The sequence below is a fragment of the Mesoplodon mirus genome (genome assembly GCF_964341445.2).
Source record: "Mesoplodon mirus genome assembly, chromosome: 2".
Lineage (NCBI taxonomy): Eukaryota > Metazoa > Chordata > Mammalia > Artiodactyla > Ziphiidae > Mesoplodon > Mesoplodon mirus.
Window position 1 is genome coordinate 61,627,206 of NC_138977.1, and position 17,027 is coordinate 61,644,232.

The 17,027-nt window shown below is 36.6% G+C and overlaps 1 protein-coding gene across 2 annotated transcripts in view; it reads left to right on the forward strand.

The window, feature by feature from the left end:
• VCL (vinculin) overlaps positions 1-17,027 on the forward strand; it is a 92,220-nt gene that overhangs the window by 27,388 nt on the left and 47,805 nt on the right. For both annotated transcript variants that reach the window (XM_082639713.1, XM_082639714.1), the window contains exon 2: positions 1,244-1,314. In XM_082639713.1, the coding sequence (XP_082495839.1) occupies positions 1,244-1,314 (71 nt within the window). The remainder of the gene's footprint in view (positions 1-1,243; positions 1,315-17,027) is intronic.

Sequence of the window (17,027 nt, forward strand, 5' to 3'; positions counted from 1 at the left end):
GTGGCAGTATTTTGATATGTTTTAAAAATTTTTTGCCATTACTTTTGGGGAAGATTTATATAAAATGACAGATAATTAATAAAATTTTTAGGTAGGAAAGAATTACACTTAAATAACCAAGAGTAACATTTTAATATTACATTTTAAATTACAAAAATTATATATACACATTTCAGAAAATTAGAAAACAGGAAATACAGATACAAATTCACTCAAAATTTTGCAAGCATTAATAAACACATTTTGTTTTATATTCTTTCAGTATTTTGCCTTGTACATAATGAGTTTTGGGTTTGTTGTAATCATAGTGTATTTATTATTTTTTATTCCTCCCTTTAAACGAAGTAAAATGTCATAAACACTTTCCCATAGTGCTGAGTCTTTATAACCATTGTTTTAATGGCCCTGTAGTACTAAGTCTAAAGATATATCTTAATTTACTTAACTGTTCCTCATTGTTGGTAAGTTATTTTGAAGATGTTTTTGCTTTTTTAACTAACATGATAGTGAATATTTTTGTAAATATTGTGATTACCACACTTGGTATTATTGCTTATAGGGTGTATTCTCATAAGTGGAATTCCTAGATAGGACGTTTTTATCTGTTAACACATACTAGCAAATGATTTTCCAAAGAGAATATACCAGTTTACATTGCTACCAGCAGGGTGTAAAACTATTCTATTGCAACATTTAGCATTATATATTATTTCTTTTAATTTGTTCTATGATTAGGGAAAACATCATGTTGATTACTAGTTAAGTTGTGTACTTTCATATGTTTGGTTTCTAGTTTCAGAGTTATGATTGTTTCACATATTTTCCCAGTTCTAGTAATGTCAATTTTTTTCTGAATAGACATTTTAGCTTACCTAACTGGATTCATGTACTTCATGTACTCTTTCGGAGATGTAGCAGTTTGTCATTAAACATAAATACACACAAACATATATATTCTCAATGATGAATTTTTTTTTTCTCACTGTGCTCAATGATGCCTTCAAATTAATTACTCTGGAACAGGGTTAATACATTATGTTTGCACTCTAGATTGTTATACAAGTGTATTATGGAAGCATATGTGGGAGCAATCTTGATAATTTCAAAAAATCCAGAAATTTTCTTCAAATCTATCATTTTCAGTGATAGAGTATGTATAATGTATGTGTTTCAAATATGTTTAAATAGTAGTTTTAAAAGTCTGAGAATTTAAATTTGAATTGTGAATCTTTTTTCCCTGTAGGTTGGAAAAGAGACTGTTCAAACCACTGAGGATCAGATTTTGAAGAGAGATATGCCACCAGCATTTATTAAGTAAGTAATTAAAACATTCTTCTATTGCTAAGCAGAATAATCCTCTTGTTAGGAAAGGAAAAATACTGACTGTAGGAGCAATTTTTTTTAAAAAATATAAAGCTCTGTTTACAGTTGAAATTTTAATTTTTCATTTTTCAGCAGTCAAATTTCCTACTGTTGATTTTATTCATTGGTGTTAGGCATTTTTGACATAATTTTTAATCAAACTATGACTTTTGAATTTTGTTTTTCAGAATGGAAAGGATTCAGAAACATTCTGACCTTAGCATGCATGAATCTGGATTGTGTACTAAATACCTTTGCTTGGAGATAACAGTGGATACAAACTTAAAAAAAAAAAAAGTGTTTTGTTACATATTTCAGTAGCGTTTTAAATTTAAGTTATATTTACATATCACTTAATACTCCTACAAATAATTTCTAGACATTTTGGCCTATCCTATGTAAAGTAAGCAGAGATACTAACTTCTGATTAGTTAAAGCTTCTCAGGTTCTTGATTATGTTGTCTTTGATTAATGACTTTGTTTTTTATGGCAGTCACATCCTAGGTAAAAGTGAAGCCTGATGCATAAGACAAAAAAAAAAAAAAAAAGTAGAACCTCTACAAGTCAATAAGAAAGAGATAAGTCTATTCAGTTTTAAAAAACAAGAGCAAAGAATTTGAATAGGCACTTCAAAAGAGTAGAAATCCAAATGGCCAGTAAACCTGTGAGAAGGTGCTCTATCTCAGTAGTCATCAGAGAACTGCAAATTGTTCTATTATAAGCTCCTAAATTAAGAAGTCTGATAATATCAGTTGTTGGTGTGGATGTGGAGCGATTGGGACACTGCTGCTGGCAATGTAAATTGGTGCAGCCACGTTGGGAAACAGTTGAGCATTAGTAAAGTGGAAGATAGGCAATTTCTCTGCCTCCCAGTATGTTCCCTAAAGAAACTTATGCCATGTACACTAGGATCCATATACAAAAATACTGATATCAACATTGTTCATGATGATACCACTGGTCTATCTATAGTAGAATGGATAAAAATGATCATGGTATAGTCATCAATTGGAATATTAATCAGTAATAAAAAGGAATGAGAATATTTCATTTTAAAATGGTTAATTTTTGCTTCCCTGGTGGCGCAGTGGTTGAGAGTCCGCCTGCCAATGCAGGGGACACAGGCTCGTGCCCCGGTCCGGGAAGATCCCACACGCCGCGGAGCGGCTGGGCCCGTGAGCCATGGCCGCTGAGCCTGCGCGTCCGGAGCCCGTGCTCCGCAACGGGAGAGGCCACGGCAGTGAGAGGCCCCTGTACCGCAAAAAAAATAAATAAATAAAATAAAATAAAATAAAATGGTTAATTTTTTTTTGTGTGTGTGTGGTACGCGGCCTCTCAACCACTGCGCCACCAGGGAAGCCCTGCTGAGAGTAAATGTTAAAAGTTCTCATCACAAGAAAAAAAAATTGTAACTATCCTTTCTCTCTTGGGCATACTTTATTTCACAGTAACCTAATAGCTCTAGTTGATGGGGTAAATTCTAACCAATAAAAGTGGAATAAATGACAGAATTAGAAAGTCATGATTATGCAATGTTTAATGAAACCACTGATTTAGGTAAGGATCATTAATGGATATGAAACCATTCAGAGGTTTTAACCTTTATCATGCCATGTAGGGAGAACCCTGGTCACCTTGAGGAGTCAGGGAAAAACATTGTGTTATGACCAACTGAAATATTTACTGAGCAGTCTTTAAAAAGTACACGACTTAATATGCCACACTCTGAAATGTTACCCGAAAATAGCCTGGAGTACAAAAACAATATGGCTGTGGTTATCAAACAAATTTGGGGGACAAATAAGTATTCTGCAGTTTAAAACATGAGGGCTCTTTATGCTTTTCTTTAGAATGCAAAATGAAGTAAAAAATAACTTTACTAGGATGGGGAAGGGACAGAGAGGGAAACAGATGGAAGCAATTAATGACATCCTTGGAACTGTTGAGTAGGACATTCTTTTGGGCTGTTTGGTTGATGTTTGGAAGTTTCCAGGGCATGACAGACTGATGCTTCTGCTGTCGCTGCTTTGACAAGGACTTCTAAATAGTGTCTGCTTTGACAACGCTAAAACATAAGTTAAAAAATTTATTCTTGGATCAATCTCTACTCCTAGAATGTTAGAATGTCAGGGCTAGAGAAAACAGAAGACTGTTGATCTATAGATGGACTTATACATAAGCAATCTGATGTAGATTTAGAGATTTTTCAGGGAAGGATATGTCATTTTCAGAATTTTTGACATTTTCAGGATTTGGGGGGCCTCTCAAAATCAAATCATAGTCTATTTGTGTGACTGGCAATTAAGGGCATGTTGGAATGTTGGAGAATGGTTTAATATCAGTTAAAGATCTTACATTTGGGTTGTAACTGTTGATGAAGGACTCCAGTGCTTGGGCAATTCTTTACTGTAAAAGTGAGGGCCATTTTAATATAGAACAAGATTTGCATTGTCACAGGAAGGCTTTCTCTTGGGTGGAGCAAAAGGTATCTGATCCCTGATTGCACTGGCAAATAGAGTTTACAATTTACTAATTTTACCAGATTGCGTTAACAGCCACAGTGTTGCACAAGAGGTGTAAGGTTGCGTTATGATTGCCACAGAAACTGCTGTGATCTTCAGGAGTGCCACAGTCATGCTGCACTGTTAAAAGAGTGGTTAGACTCACCCTGTAAGAAGTCATTTGTTCCTTTAGAGACTGTCAGCAGGAGATTCAGCTACTGTTCTTTGTGTTTGTACGTTGCGTCATCGTCATCAATCATTATCATCAGGCAGCTGCAGCAGCTGTAATAGTTATGTGCGATTGATTAATGGGCTAGACACACTCATTGGTTAATAGAATATTTATTGATTGCTTTCTATGTGTCTAGCATGCTAAGTGCTACATAGAATAGCAGTTTTTAATCGTTCTTATTATGAATGATCACTTGTAAGATGTATTACAAGTTATTTATTAATAGTAATAAAGTGCCAAAGTTTGCAAACGCTTTATTTAAGGAAAAAAAAGAGTAAGTTGAGCATATTCAAGATCACATATATAATAACTTTCCTCTCATTCCCACTCACTAGGTTTTGGTTTTTTCCTTTTAACTTTTATTGAAATAAAGTATATTCACTGGCTTTTTATTGTGCTTTCTTTAGTGCAGGAGAAATTAGTGGAAATATCGCTGTTGTGGCTGGAAATTGTGCATAATCGCAGGTACACCCAAAGGGGTAGGTCATATATTGAGAGTTTTATTCTTCTGTGTATCGTGGAGGCACTAAGGTGAACTGCTGCTACAGAGAGATTTTTAAGAAAGTGCTTTAAGAAATTTCAAATTGAAGAGCTGTAAAACAGACTGACTTTATAATAGGAATTCAGAGAAGGAGTGCTATCATTATAGGTAGGAATAGTAGAAAGAGGCTCATGTAGGAAGTGGGACTTGGGAGGACAGATGTAGAGAAAAAGGAAAGTACTGGAAGTGGGGACAGGTGTGGGAAGAAAGGAAAATACTCCAGGTGGAATGAGCAGCATGAGTCAGTCATGGGGACTTTGAGGAGAGGAACAGTCATGGTGGGGGTGGTAGGAACTAAGCTTAGGTAGTTGGGTCAGGTGATGAAGCCCTTGAAAGCCAGGCAGAGGAATTTGGAATTGGGTGGTAGGGAAGCTTTGCGGTTCTTGAGCAGTAACTGGAATGACAAGATGAAGGTTTTCAGGAAGAGTCATAGCCAATACAGGATGAATAATAGGTGCTAGTGAAGGAGAGTAAGCTGTGTGTCAAACTGACCAGATTCATTTCCTGTCAGCAGGGATTTGCTGCAAGCTGATTTCTTAATAGGTAAAAAATGTTTGTGGCAAACTATTTTCTTAGCCTCGGAAAAACTGCTATTGCAGTTTACAGTGGAATTTCATTCTTATTTCTGCAAAGGAGCAGAAATGGATAAGGAAGGCAGTTCTTGGCCCATATCCAGGGGTGTTCAGTATCTGAATGTATCAAAAGGTGTCACTTGTGAGGTGGTCTCCTGGTGTGAACTCCTTAAAAAGGGCATAAAGCGCTTTGTCTGTTGGCAGGCAAATAGTTTCATTTTAGAACTGTGAAGTGTCGCCACTCTGTCTCAGTGCTGCTCTGAACAGTCTGCTTGAAATCATCAAAACTTGGATTGATTCACCAGTTTGGACTATTTTTGAAACATATTGTAATGTCTAAGCCTATCAAATAAAAGAATGTTCCTAAAATACTTTGTGAAAGGGTGTATGTAGTGGCAATCTACATGATTGCCATTAATCATATTTCCTAGGAAATTGCCATGTTTTAACCCTTAAACTTTATTAGTTAAGCACAATTATGGTCTGTATTTGTACAATTTTATCTTAACTGATATTCATGTACAAAGAAGAAATTTGAAAAGAATTTAAACATGCTTACACTTAATTTAGATTTCTTTTGACTTAAAGTAATAGTGTCATGTTTTTAGATCATAAGCCCTCATATTTAGCTTTTTTCTTTGCTTTTGATCTTGAACACTCAGAATAATTAGTGATGAAATTTGAATTTTCAAACACTCTTTTTGGTGAAAGTGGCCAGAATATTTTTTTTTTCTGTATGTGGGCCTCTCACTGTTGTGGCCTCTCCCGTTGCGGAGCTCCGGATGCGCAGGCTCAGCGTCCATGGCTCCGGATGCGCAGGCTCAGCGGTCATGGCTCACGGGCCCAGCCGCTCCGCGGCATGTAGGATATTCCCAGACCGGTGCACGAACCCGTGTCCCCTGCATCGGCAGGCGGAGTCTCAACCACTGCGCCACCAGGGAAGCCCTATACTGTGTTTTTTAATGCACCTCGTCTTGCAGATGAGGAAGCTGAGAGTCAGAAGCTCACAGTAACTTGTTGAAAGTTACCTAGTACATAAATGACAGAGGTAAGAGTCAAACCCTAAACTGACACCCAGGCTTGTACTCAGTCCAGTATGCTAAGACTCTTTCTCACCCTTCCTTGTAAGAATCTCTTCTCATAATGTAATAGTTATTGTGAGGCTTAAATGAGTGAGATAATGTATGTGAAAGTACCTGAAAAAAAAAGATATTTGGTGAAAATTAGCTTTCTTTTTGAGCTTCTCAATCTTTTTTTCTCATTTTCTCAAAATAAACTCAGTTACTTTTTAAGCTTTTTCATAGAAAAATTTCTTCTCATTTATTGTCTCCTGTAGTAAGACCTTGTTAAAAAAATCTGATGGCTTGTTTTTATTTAATACTTTTTCTGTATCTGTTGAGATAATCATGCAGTTTTTATCCTTCCCTCTGTAAGATGGTCACTGGTCTACTCCATAAGTATCAACTTTTCTGATGATGAACTGTCTATGCATTTCTTTCTTTCTTTCTTTTTTTTTTTTTTCGGCCACACTGCACAGCTTGCGGGATCTTAGTTCCCCGACCAGGGATCGAACCCCGGGCCCTGGCAGTCAAAGCGTCGAGTTCCCCCATCTATGCATTTCTAAGATAAACCCTATGTAGTAGTGATTTAGAAAAGAAAATACAATGCTAAATTCAACTTTAATATTTTAAAAAGATTTTGCTTCTGTGTTCATGAGGGGTCTTGATCTATAATTTTCTTATTTTGTTTCTTATTCTGTTATCAAGGTTATTTTAGTTTCATAAAACAAGATTTCTAGTCTTTGAAACATTTTATATAAGAAAAGGATTGTCTGTTCTTGAAAGTTGGGCAAAACTTGCATCTAAAACTTTTTCTGGGTCTGGTGTCCTTTAGAGGAAGAAATTTGATTACTCTTTCAGATTCCTTTTATTATCTAATTCAGGTTTTAAATTCATTTTGAGTCAACTCTGATAATCTGATTCTTTTCTAAGAAATTATGCATTTCCTCTATCCTTTTTTGTTCAGTATTATCTATTTCTGCCTTTTTTTTTTCTTATCACTCTTATGGGAGATTTATGTTTTATTAGTTTTTTCCCCAAAGATGTATTTCATTAAATTCTGTTCTTAGGTTCATTATTTATTTTGTTAAGTTTATTATTTGAATCTTATTTTCAATATTTCTATCTTTATGTTTAGTATTTCTTGTTTTTAAATAAATATAATATTTTGGGCTCTCAACTTTGCTCTGATTACAAGTTTAGAAACGGCTGTATAGGTACTTTAATAGTTGTTCAGCCCTAAATATTTTGTAATTTTGATGTGAATTCCTCTTACCCATGTGCATTATTTAGTAGTACATTTAAAGATTCTTTTTACTACAGGCATACTTCAGAGATGTTGCGTGTTCAGTTCCAGATTACCACAATATTTGCAATAAAACAAGTCACATGAATTTTTTGGTTTCCCACTGCATATAAAAGTTGTTTATACTACACTGTAATCTGTTAAGTATGCAATAGCATATGTCTAAAAAAACAATGTACATACCTTAATTTAAAAATATTTTATTGCTAAAAAATGCCAAAACAATTACAGTAATAACATCACAGATTACCATGACAAAATATCATAACAATGAAATATTTTGAAATATTGTGAGAATTACCAAAATGTGACACAGAGACATGAAGTGAGCAAATGATGTTGGGAAAACGATGCCCGTAGTCTTGCTCAACACAGGGGCCACAAACCTTCTAATTTGTAAAAAACACAGTATCTGCTAAGTGCAGTGAAGTGAAGTGCAATAAAACGAGGTATGCTTATATCTTTTAATTGTTATATTTCTAATTTAATTGCTTTGTGCCCAGAAGTCTTGGTTGGTATGTGATCAATTCTTCGAAATTATTCTGTGACATAAGTGGTCAGTGTTGGTAAGTGTACTGTGTGTGCTTAAAAAGACAGTGTATTCTCTTCTGCTTGGGTATAGGGTTCTCTTTTTATCAATTAGGTCAACATATAAGTATTATTGATCAGACTTTTATAGTCTTACTATAAATCATAAACTGTTTATGATTGAGGTCTGTTGAAATCTGTAATAATTGTAGATTTGTCCATTTTCCTCATAATTGTCAGTTTTAACTTTATATATTTCAAAGCAATATTATAAGTGGTTACAAGCTTATGATTCTCTTGGATCCTAAATTCTGTTAATTGTTTCGTTATTATCTTTTTTTAGGATGATTGCTGACTGATGTTTAGCCTACTGTTGACTTTTATCTCCAGATTTTGTTCTTTTTTTTTTTTTAAACCACATCCTAGTTTTTGTCAGTTTTCTTCATAAGTAAAAATATTCTCTTATTGTGTGTCTATTCCACTTCACTTTGTGTTTAAGTATTTACACCTCTAGCTCATTCATTACATTCTGCTGTAGAACAGTGATTGTCAACTTTTTTCAGCATAAGGACCTTCAAATAATAATGGTGAGACTCTTTATTAATAGTTGATTAAGAATGTATAAGAGGGGCCTCCCTGGTGGCGCAGTGGTTGAGAGTCCGCCTGCCGATGCAGGGGATACGGGTTCGTGTCCCGGTCTGGGAGGATCCCATATGCCGCGGAGCGGCTGGGCCCGTGAGCCATGGCCGCTGGGCCTGCGCGTCCGGAGCCTGTGCTCCGCAACGGGAGGGGCCACAACAGTGAGAGGCCCGCATACCGCAAAAAAAGAAAAAAAAAAAAAGAATGTATAAGAATAAAAGTCACAATGAATTTGTAATGTTTTAAAATAGATTTTTATTTTATTCATCACAACAGCATCAACATACATTTGAAAACTACTAGTATCTGTAAGATGCACTTGCTTATATGTTTATCTGTTTCTGCTGTAACCGCAGCATGAGTTGGAGGAAGGACCAGAGGAGCTGATAGACCTGTAGGTAGCAGAGTTCTTGATTGAACCTTGCAGGATCAGAATCTCTTCTCCCTTCACAGATGCTAGATTTGAACAAGGGGGGAAAGAAGGTGGGGAGAAAGACTAGGACTAGTCATTCAGGCTTTAAAGGATTCAAAGGTTGTGACTCATACTCTGCCTTTTAAATAAGCTGCCAGCAAAACTTGAGGAAGATGTAGCTTGGGCAGCAGTGACACTTCAAACCTTCCCATCCCCAACATGCTGCTTCCCTTTCAGTTATCTCTGGGCTCTGGCAGAATCCTGTTTTGTTTGAAGGGAAGTTGAAACTGGCTACATACCCTCCTAATCTCATATGAAATAAAAGAATTTAGTGAGCCTTTGATGTTTATGTGTGTTTTAGCTTTGTTATCTCAATGTACATGTTTTAGCAAAAAGAGTGTGGTGTTGCTGTTAAAGGGTTTTGAATGTTTTCAATATGACTCACTGTGGTTTTTAATTTTAGTTTTGGGTGTACACATGCAGTGTCCAGTACTGTCACTGAGTTCGGTCAGGGAAAGGAATAATTTGTGGATGAGGCCTGTAGGATCTTTAAATCTAGGAGCACAGGGTTGGAACAGCATGTTATAGTGTTACCACGCAGTATACACAGGGGTGAGTTGGTGCTGGGCACTTGCTACTTGAACTAGATTAAAGTCTGTCATTGTACTCAGTGTTCCTAACTCCCTCCTAAAAACTGTAACTGCTTGTAGCCTTCACTCAGGTTTCTGAATGACTAATGGCCAAGACTCCTTGACCTTTCTCAAAATGGCAGTGACAGGAGCAGAGCGTATTGGCTGGTACTGGGAAGCCACGGAATGACTCTGCTTTTTGCTATTTTAAAGTAAAATTAGTGCCAAATGGCTAGTATATAAAAGAATACTTTATTTTCACACATCTCCCTGAGTCTTTTGAAATCTTTACATGTATTATTATCAGTTTTAAAATCATAGGTATATGCACAAAAAGATACGAGGATGGAATGGGTTGATTATAGAGGCCATACTTCCTATTTGAGGGATAAGAGAAAGACTGCATTATCAGTTGCTAATACCTGGAATTTCATTAGAGCTCATTCTTCAGGTTAACAGTTTAAATGCTTGAATACATAGTGAAGGGAGAATCTTTGAGTCATCAGCAGTTATTTTTACTGATCTGCAGTTAGGTTCTAAATGTGGGAAAGCAGAGTGTTTGAGGGCCTGCCCCTTACCCCCAACCTCTGGCCTCTCACCCAGGCCTTATATTTATGAAGGGCCTGGACTTCAATATTTTCTTCAAATGATATATGTAGTCATAGAGGAAGAGAGGGATTCTTAAAAGAAGATGTTTATCACGCAATTAAAATTATTCAATGTAAAGACTTAAATATACCACCATGTTTATGACCCTGTTTTGGCATTTCTTCGTTTTTAAATATGATGGGCTTCGCAAACTTGGAAGTAATCTGGGCCTTTCTTGATCTCTCAGAGACCCTGCTCAGATAGGAAGGGAAGGAGAGTCTCAACATGGGTTAAGAAGACAGCAGGAATAGCCCGGCCAGTCGATTTTGCCTGCCAGATAATTATGCCAGGGCCAGCCTGGTTGGAAATGGACATGCTGGGTGCCATGGCCACAGTGGCGGAAAGCGTCACCCACCAGCTGACTGTGTTCTTTCTTCCTCCCACCTGTTTCCTTCCTATCTACCAAGTGTTGTCTGTGCTTTTTGTGATTGGATATGCTTGTGGTCTGACCAGCTCTCTCTCTTGAAAGGACAGGTCCCAAGATGTAAACACCTGCTTCCTTGGATGTGCTCCAGGGTAACCTGACTTCCGTGATGTCAGATTTTCAGGTGTTCTGCTCCATAGCACTGCAGTCTTTAGTAAGCAGAATGCATTTTTTTTTGTGATAGTGTTTATAACCTAAATGGCTATACTGTCTAAGGTCAGGTTTTATTAAAACAGTGAATTTGGTATGGGGTAGTTTCCACCACCCCACTCCAACATGTTTTTTGGGGGTGGGGTGAAAGTTTAACTTGTTGAATGTTTTAGAGAGCTTTTTGATTTAAAGTTATGCAGCAGTATATGTCTAAATAGGCCCATCAGACTCTCTCCTTTAAGGAGGCATACCTTGTTTCATTGCACTTAACTTTATTGTGCTTTGCAGGTACTGCATTTTTCACAAATTGAAGGTTTGTGGGAACCCTACACTGTCAGATGATGGTCAGCATTTTTTAGCAATAAAGTATTTTAAAATTAAGGTATATACATTGTTTTTCTTAAGCATAATGCTATTGCATGTTCAATAGACTACAGTGGAGTGTAAACATAACTTTTATATATTTACAGTAGAGTGCAAACATAACTTTTATATGCATAACATTTATAGACTGCAGTGGAGTGTAGACATAACTTAAATATGTGTTTATATGCACACAAAACATTTGTGTATCTCACTTTATTGTGATATTTGCTTTATTTCTGTGGGCTGGAACCAAACCCTCAATATCTCCAAGGTCTGCCTATATTATTTTGTCCAAAGCTGTCTCTCTCCCTTCCTCATCTAAATCAGTGAGCTGGGATATGATAACTGATTTTGACAGAAGCCGATTGAGATTGTTTGGCTTCAGGGTGAGCAAGTTGCCTGTCCTTTGTGATAGTGAACTGCCCTACCTAGTCAAACCAGGTCTATTGCAAATGCATGTTATTGTTCACAGAAAGGACTCTCGACTGTGTGCGTGCATGCGTGTGTTCGTGTGTGTGTGTGTGTGTGTGTGTGAGAGAGAGAGAGAGAGAAAGAGAGAGAGAGAGGTGGGGGGAGCGGAGAGAATGTTATTCCATTGGAAAAACAACTCAGAGATGCTGTGAGGAGAATCATCATTATAAGTAGTGCTGAACTTCTGAGGGCAGAAGCAGTGTCGTCCTCACCTTCTCTATCACAATTGTCCTAATCTCTTAGGTAAAAATGACTACTTCCACTTTTGTGTCCCCTCAGCATGTGCTGGGCATACTTTTAAATACTAATTTGTATTTGTTTATATGTATGTCTTGTCCTACCAAGGTGGTAACCCCTTAAAAGTAGGGACTTAAAAAAAAGACTAGGGGGCTTCCCTGGTGGCGCAGTGGTTGAGAGTCCGCCTGCCGATGCAGGGGACATGGGTTCGTGCCCCGGTCCGGGAGGATCCCACATGCCGCGGAGCGGCTGGGCCTGTGGGCCATGGCCGCTGAGCCTGCGCGTCCGGAGCCTGTGCTCCGCAACAGGAGAGGCCACAACAGTGAGAGGCCCGTGTACCACACACACACAAAAAAAAGTCTAGGGAGTTCCCTGGTGGTCCAGTGGTTAGGACTCGGCACTTTCACTGCTGTAGGCCTGGGTTCAATCCCTGGTCGGGGAACTAAGATCCCGCAAGCCGCGCAGTGTGCCCACCCCCACCCCCCTGCAAATCTAGTTCTAGGACTTGTGTAGCATGTAGTAGGTCTTCAGTATGTTAAATGAACAAATATATGGAAGAATTAAACTAAAGGAATTTAAGATTCTCACTTCTGGATGCAGTCTAGAAGAACCTTTAAAAATGTCTTGTGGCAGTGAATCTCTATAATCTCTAGATCTGTTTTCCTTTTATTTTTCTTAAATAAAAAATTCAGCATAAGTTAAAGCATCTTGATTAGTGATAATTGAAATCACATGGAACTGAGTAGTTTTCCTTTCCATCTCTTAAATTGTATGGGCTTATATCATGTAGTAATTCTGTGAAGAATGGATTAGAGGGTTATGAGTGGGTCCTGTGAGGCTGTCATTGGTCCATTGATCTAAAGCATAAGAGCTTCCTATTAATTTAGGTTGAAGACTCAGAGGCAGAGAGAAGCCTTAAAATGTGCTAGTTGATTGATTTAAAGTAGCTAAATCAATATTATTAGTATATAGTCAAGATTTATAATTATTTAGGAAATGGACCTTTTCCCTACTGTCATCCTCTAAAATGCTTTTTAAAAATTCAGATTTGTATTAAAAAGTAGAAGATCACTTTAAGAAGCCAGGCAGCTTGAATGTTTAAATAAAATCTCATTTTCCATAGACAAGACAGACTCTTTCCTGTTCCTGCCTACTGGTTAGTCATGGTGGGATTTGTTTGACTTTATGAATGCCATTAAATTTTAATGTACAGATCAGATGTCTCATGGTAGGTAAAAGGAAAGGGTGTAGTGTCTGTTTTGGCCCTATCATTTTACCACACAAGGGAACCATTAGTGGAGAATCAAATTGATTCCTGTAAAGCTTTTCCATTTTATCTTTTTTTTTTCTTGTTTCCTTTCTCCATGATGGTTGTTCCTTTCATTTATTTTTTGCTTTTTCAAAATTTGAAACACTTGTGCAGTAACTGTATCCTTTCAAATAGGTGTAGTGTGATAGTTGCATTCTGTGGTGCTTATGTTTGTTTGCTATAATTTCATCAAGGTTCATGTTACCTGGAAATAAAATTAAGTTTGTGACCTTTTAAAGTTAATGATTTCTATGGCCAGATGGTTTCATGATCTCCTGTACTTGGTGAAAATCCATCCATTCATTCAATAAATGTTTATTGAGCATTTATTATGTGTCAGGGATTCTACTCTGTGAATATAGGATATACGGGGTCCTTGACCTTGCTGAACTTACACTCTTGTGGGAGATAGCGAAAACAAAACTGGGAGGGTTTATGTCTCATGGGAGCACATAAGAAAGGTACTTATAGATTTATAGGATGGTTTCATGAAGGAACAGTCATTTTAAAATGGCACCTAAAAGAATAAGTAGGGGTTAGTCAAGCAAAAGAGGGGAGAGAGAGAGAGAGAGAGAGAGAGAGAGAGAGAGAGAGAGAGAGAGAGAGGTTTCACTAGAGGGAATGGCTGTAAAAAAATACCTTGAAGCAGGAGGCCAGTGCTCTTCAACTAGTGGTCTTCAATAAGTGGCTGACATCCCTAAAAGACTTTCGAAACACTTGAATATTTTTGAATACCTTGAATATTTTAAAGTTTTCATTTAAATATTTTAAAATCATAAGTTTAGTTGCAAAGCATGTGTTTTCTGCCCTGTTGTGTGTTATATACACATTTTAAATATGTTTCCTTGTAAATTTAGCTCATTTAATTTGTGGAAAACATCTGCCACAGTCATTGGCAAAACCAGTTCTCATTGTCTAACTAGTCAGCCGAATCAGATTTACTTTTTATTAACTTTGTGTTTTAAAAAAGTTCTTGCTTTAGTCAGTCAGTTATCTTTTAAAGATTTAAATAATAAGAAAAAATGTGTTTATATATTGATGCACATATTTACCATTTTGTGCTCTTCATTTGTTTCTGTAAACCCAAACTTCTATCTGGTATAATTTTCTTTCTTCCTGAAGGACTTCCTTTAACCTTTCTTATATCTCAGATCTGCTGGGTGATGAATTCTTTTAACCTTTACATAGCTGAAAAAGTCTTTATTTTGCCCTAATTTTTGAAGTATTTTCTTTGGGTCTACTCAAAGTTCTTCAGTACTTTGCTCTACTGTTCTCTGGGTTGCATTGTTTCCAGTGAGAAGTCTGTTGTTACTCTTATCTTTGTTCCTCTGTAATATAAAGTGTCTCATTTTTCTCTGGCTGCGTTTAATATTTTCTCTTCATTATTGGTTTTAAGCAACTTCATTATGATGTACCTTGTTGTAATTCCCTTGATATTTTTCGTGCTTGGGTTTTATTGAGCTTTTTGGACTTGGGGCTTTATAGTTTTAATTAAGTTTATAAAAATGGTGGCCATTATTTCTTCAAATATTTGTTTCTGTCCCCTTTTCTGTCCTTTGGGGAGTTCAACTGCACACATATTAGGCTGCTTGGAGCTGTGCCACAGCTCACTGATGCTCTGTTCATTTTCTTTTAAGTTTTGTTTTCTCCCATTTTAGGTAATTTTCATTGCTAGCACTTCAGTTTCAATAATCTTCTTCATGCAATATCTTATCTGCTAGTAATCTATCCAGTGTATTTTTGTATCTCTAGTTGTTCTATTTCCGTATTTTTTATATCTTTCATTTATCTACTCAATCTTTCCTTTAGCTTTTGAACATATAGCATACAGTTATAGGAACTATTTTAATGTTCTTGTCTACTAATTCTGTCCTCTGTGTCATTTCTAGGTTGGTTTTGAATGATTGTTTTCTCCTCTTTGTTATGGGTGGTATTTTCATGCCTTTTTGTATGCCTGGTGAATTTCAATTGGATGCCACTGTCATATTACTTTTGTAACAAACACAATACAAATGTTTTATCTTACAATTCTGGAGGTCTGAAGCCCAGAATGAGTTAGCAGAGTTGTGTTCCTTCTGGAGATTCTAGGAATGGATCCATTTCTTTGCCTTTTCCAGCCACTAGAAGCTGTCTGAATTCCTTGGCTTATAGCCCGCATCACTCCAACCTCTGCTTCTGTTACATCTCTTTCTGATTCTGTTGTCAAATTATAGTGAGGTAATACCTTCAATGTGCTGATAAAATAATTGTCAACCAGAATTCTGTACTACTAAAGTAGTCTTTGAAGGATGAGGACAAAGTAGGCATTTTCAAACCAGCCAAAATGGATACATTTTGTCACCAGCAGACTCTTACTAGAGGAAATGCTAAAGAATGTCCTTCAGACAATAGTCAGATGATTCCAGGTATAAGGCCTGAGATACAAGAGGGAATGATTAGCCAACATATTGGACAGTTTGTTGGTAAATATAAACAAACTTTGACTTATACAATAATGTAACGCCTAACAAGATTTAAAAGTTGAAAATAAAAGATACAGCATTTTGTACCTGAAAACAATAACATAAACATGAAACAAAACTTGAAAACAATAGCATAAAGGTCAGGAAAGGGGTGATTGGGAATTAAGTATGTTAAGATCATTCTGTTGTTTGGGGAGGAAGTAAAATTATTGACTCTTTATTTATTTATTTTAAAAGTTAATTAATTTATTTTGGGCTGCGTTGGGTCTTTGTTGCTGTGCATGGGCTTTGTCTAGTTGCGGCGAGGGGACGCTACTCTTCATTGCAGTGTGTGGGCTTCTCATTGTGGTGGCTTCTCTTGTTGTGGAGCACAGGCTCTAGGCGTGTGGGATTCAGTAGTTGTGGCACGCCAACTCTAGAGCGTAGGCTCAGTAGTCATGGTGTATGGGCTTAGTTGCTCCACGGCATGTGGGATCTTCCCGGACCAGGGCTCAAACCCGTGTCCCCTGCATTGGCAGGCAGGTTCTTAACCACTGTGCCACCAGCGAAGTCCTTAGTGACTCATTTTATATTGTTACCATGCCAAGTATGCATGCTAAACTATTTAATGAACCACAAAAGTAATAAAACATAAAGTATATGACCTATAAAATAGTAAAGGGAATAAGAAAAATATAGAAAAAGACTCTCAATCTGCCCCCCCAAATATATCAATAATAATAAATTTAAATGAGCTAAGTTATTAAGTTAAAAGTTGCTAACCTGGATTAAAACTGTGTACTTATATGTATATATGTAGTTATAAAGACACATCTAAAATATAAGGATACTGAGAGTTAGAAAGTTATATACCAGTCAAATAAAATACTCAAAGAAAGCTGGTTTACAATATTAATATCAGCAACAAACATTATTGGAGATATAGAGAGGTATCACATAATGATAAATAGGTTCAGAGTACAAGAAAGATATAATAATTGTAAATTTATATGTACCTAATAAGTTAGCCTCAATATATATAAAACAAAAACAGAGTTGCAAGGGGATATGGACAAATCTGTTGTTATGGTGCAAGATTTTATCACTCAGTAATTGATAGATAAAACGGACCAAAAAAATCAGCAAGGATATAGAAGATTTGAACAGCACAATTAACAAGCTTGAGCTGATGGAATATGTG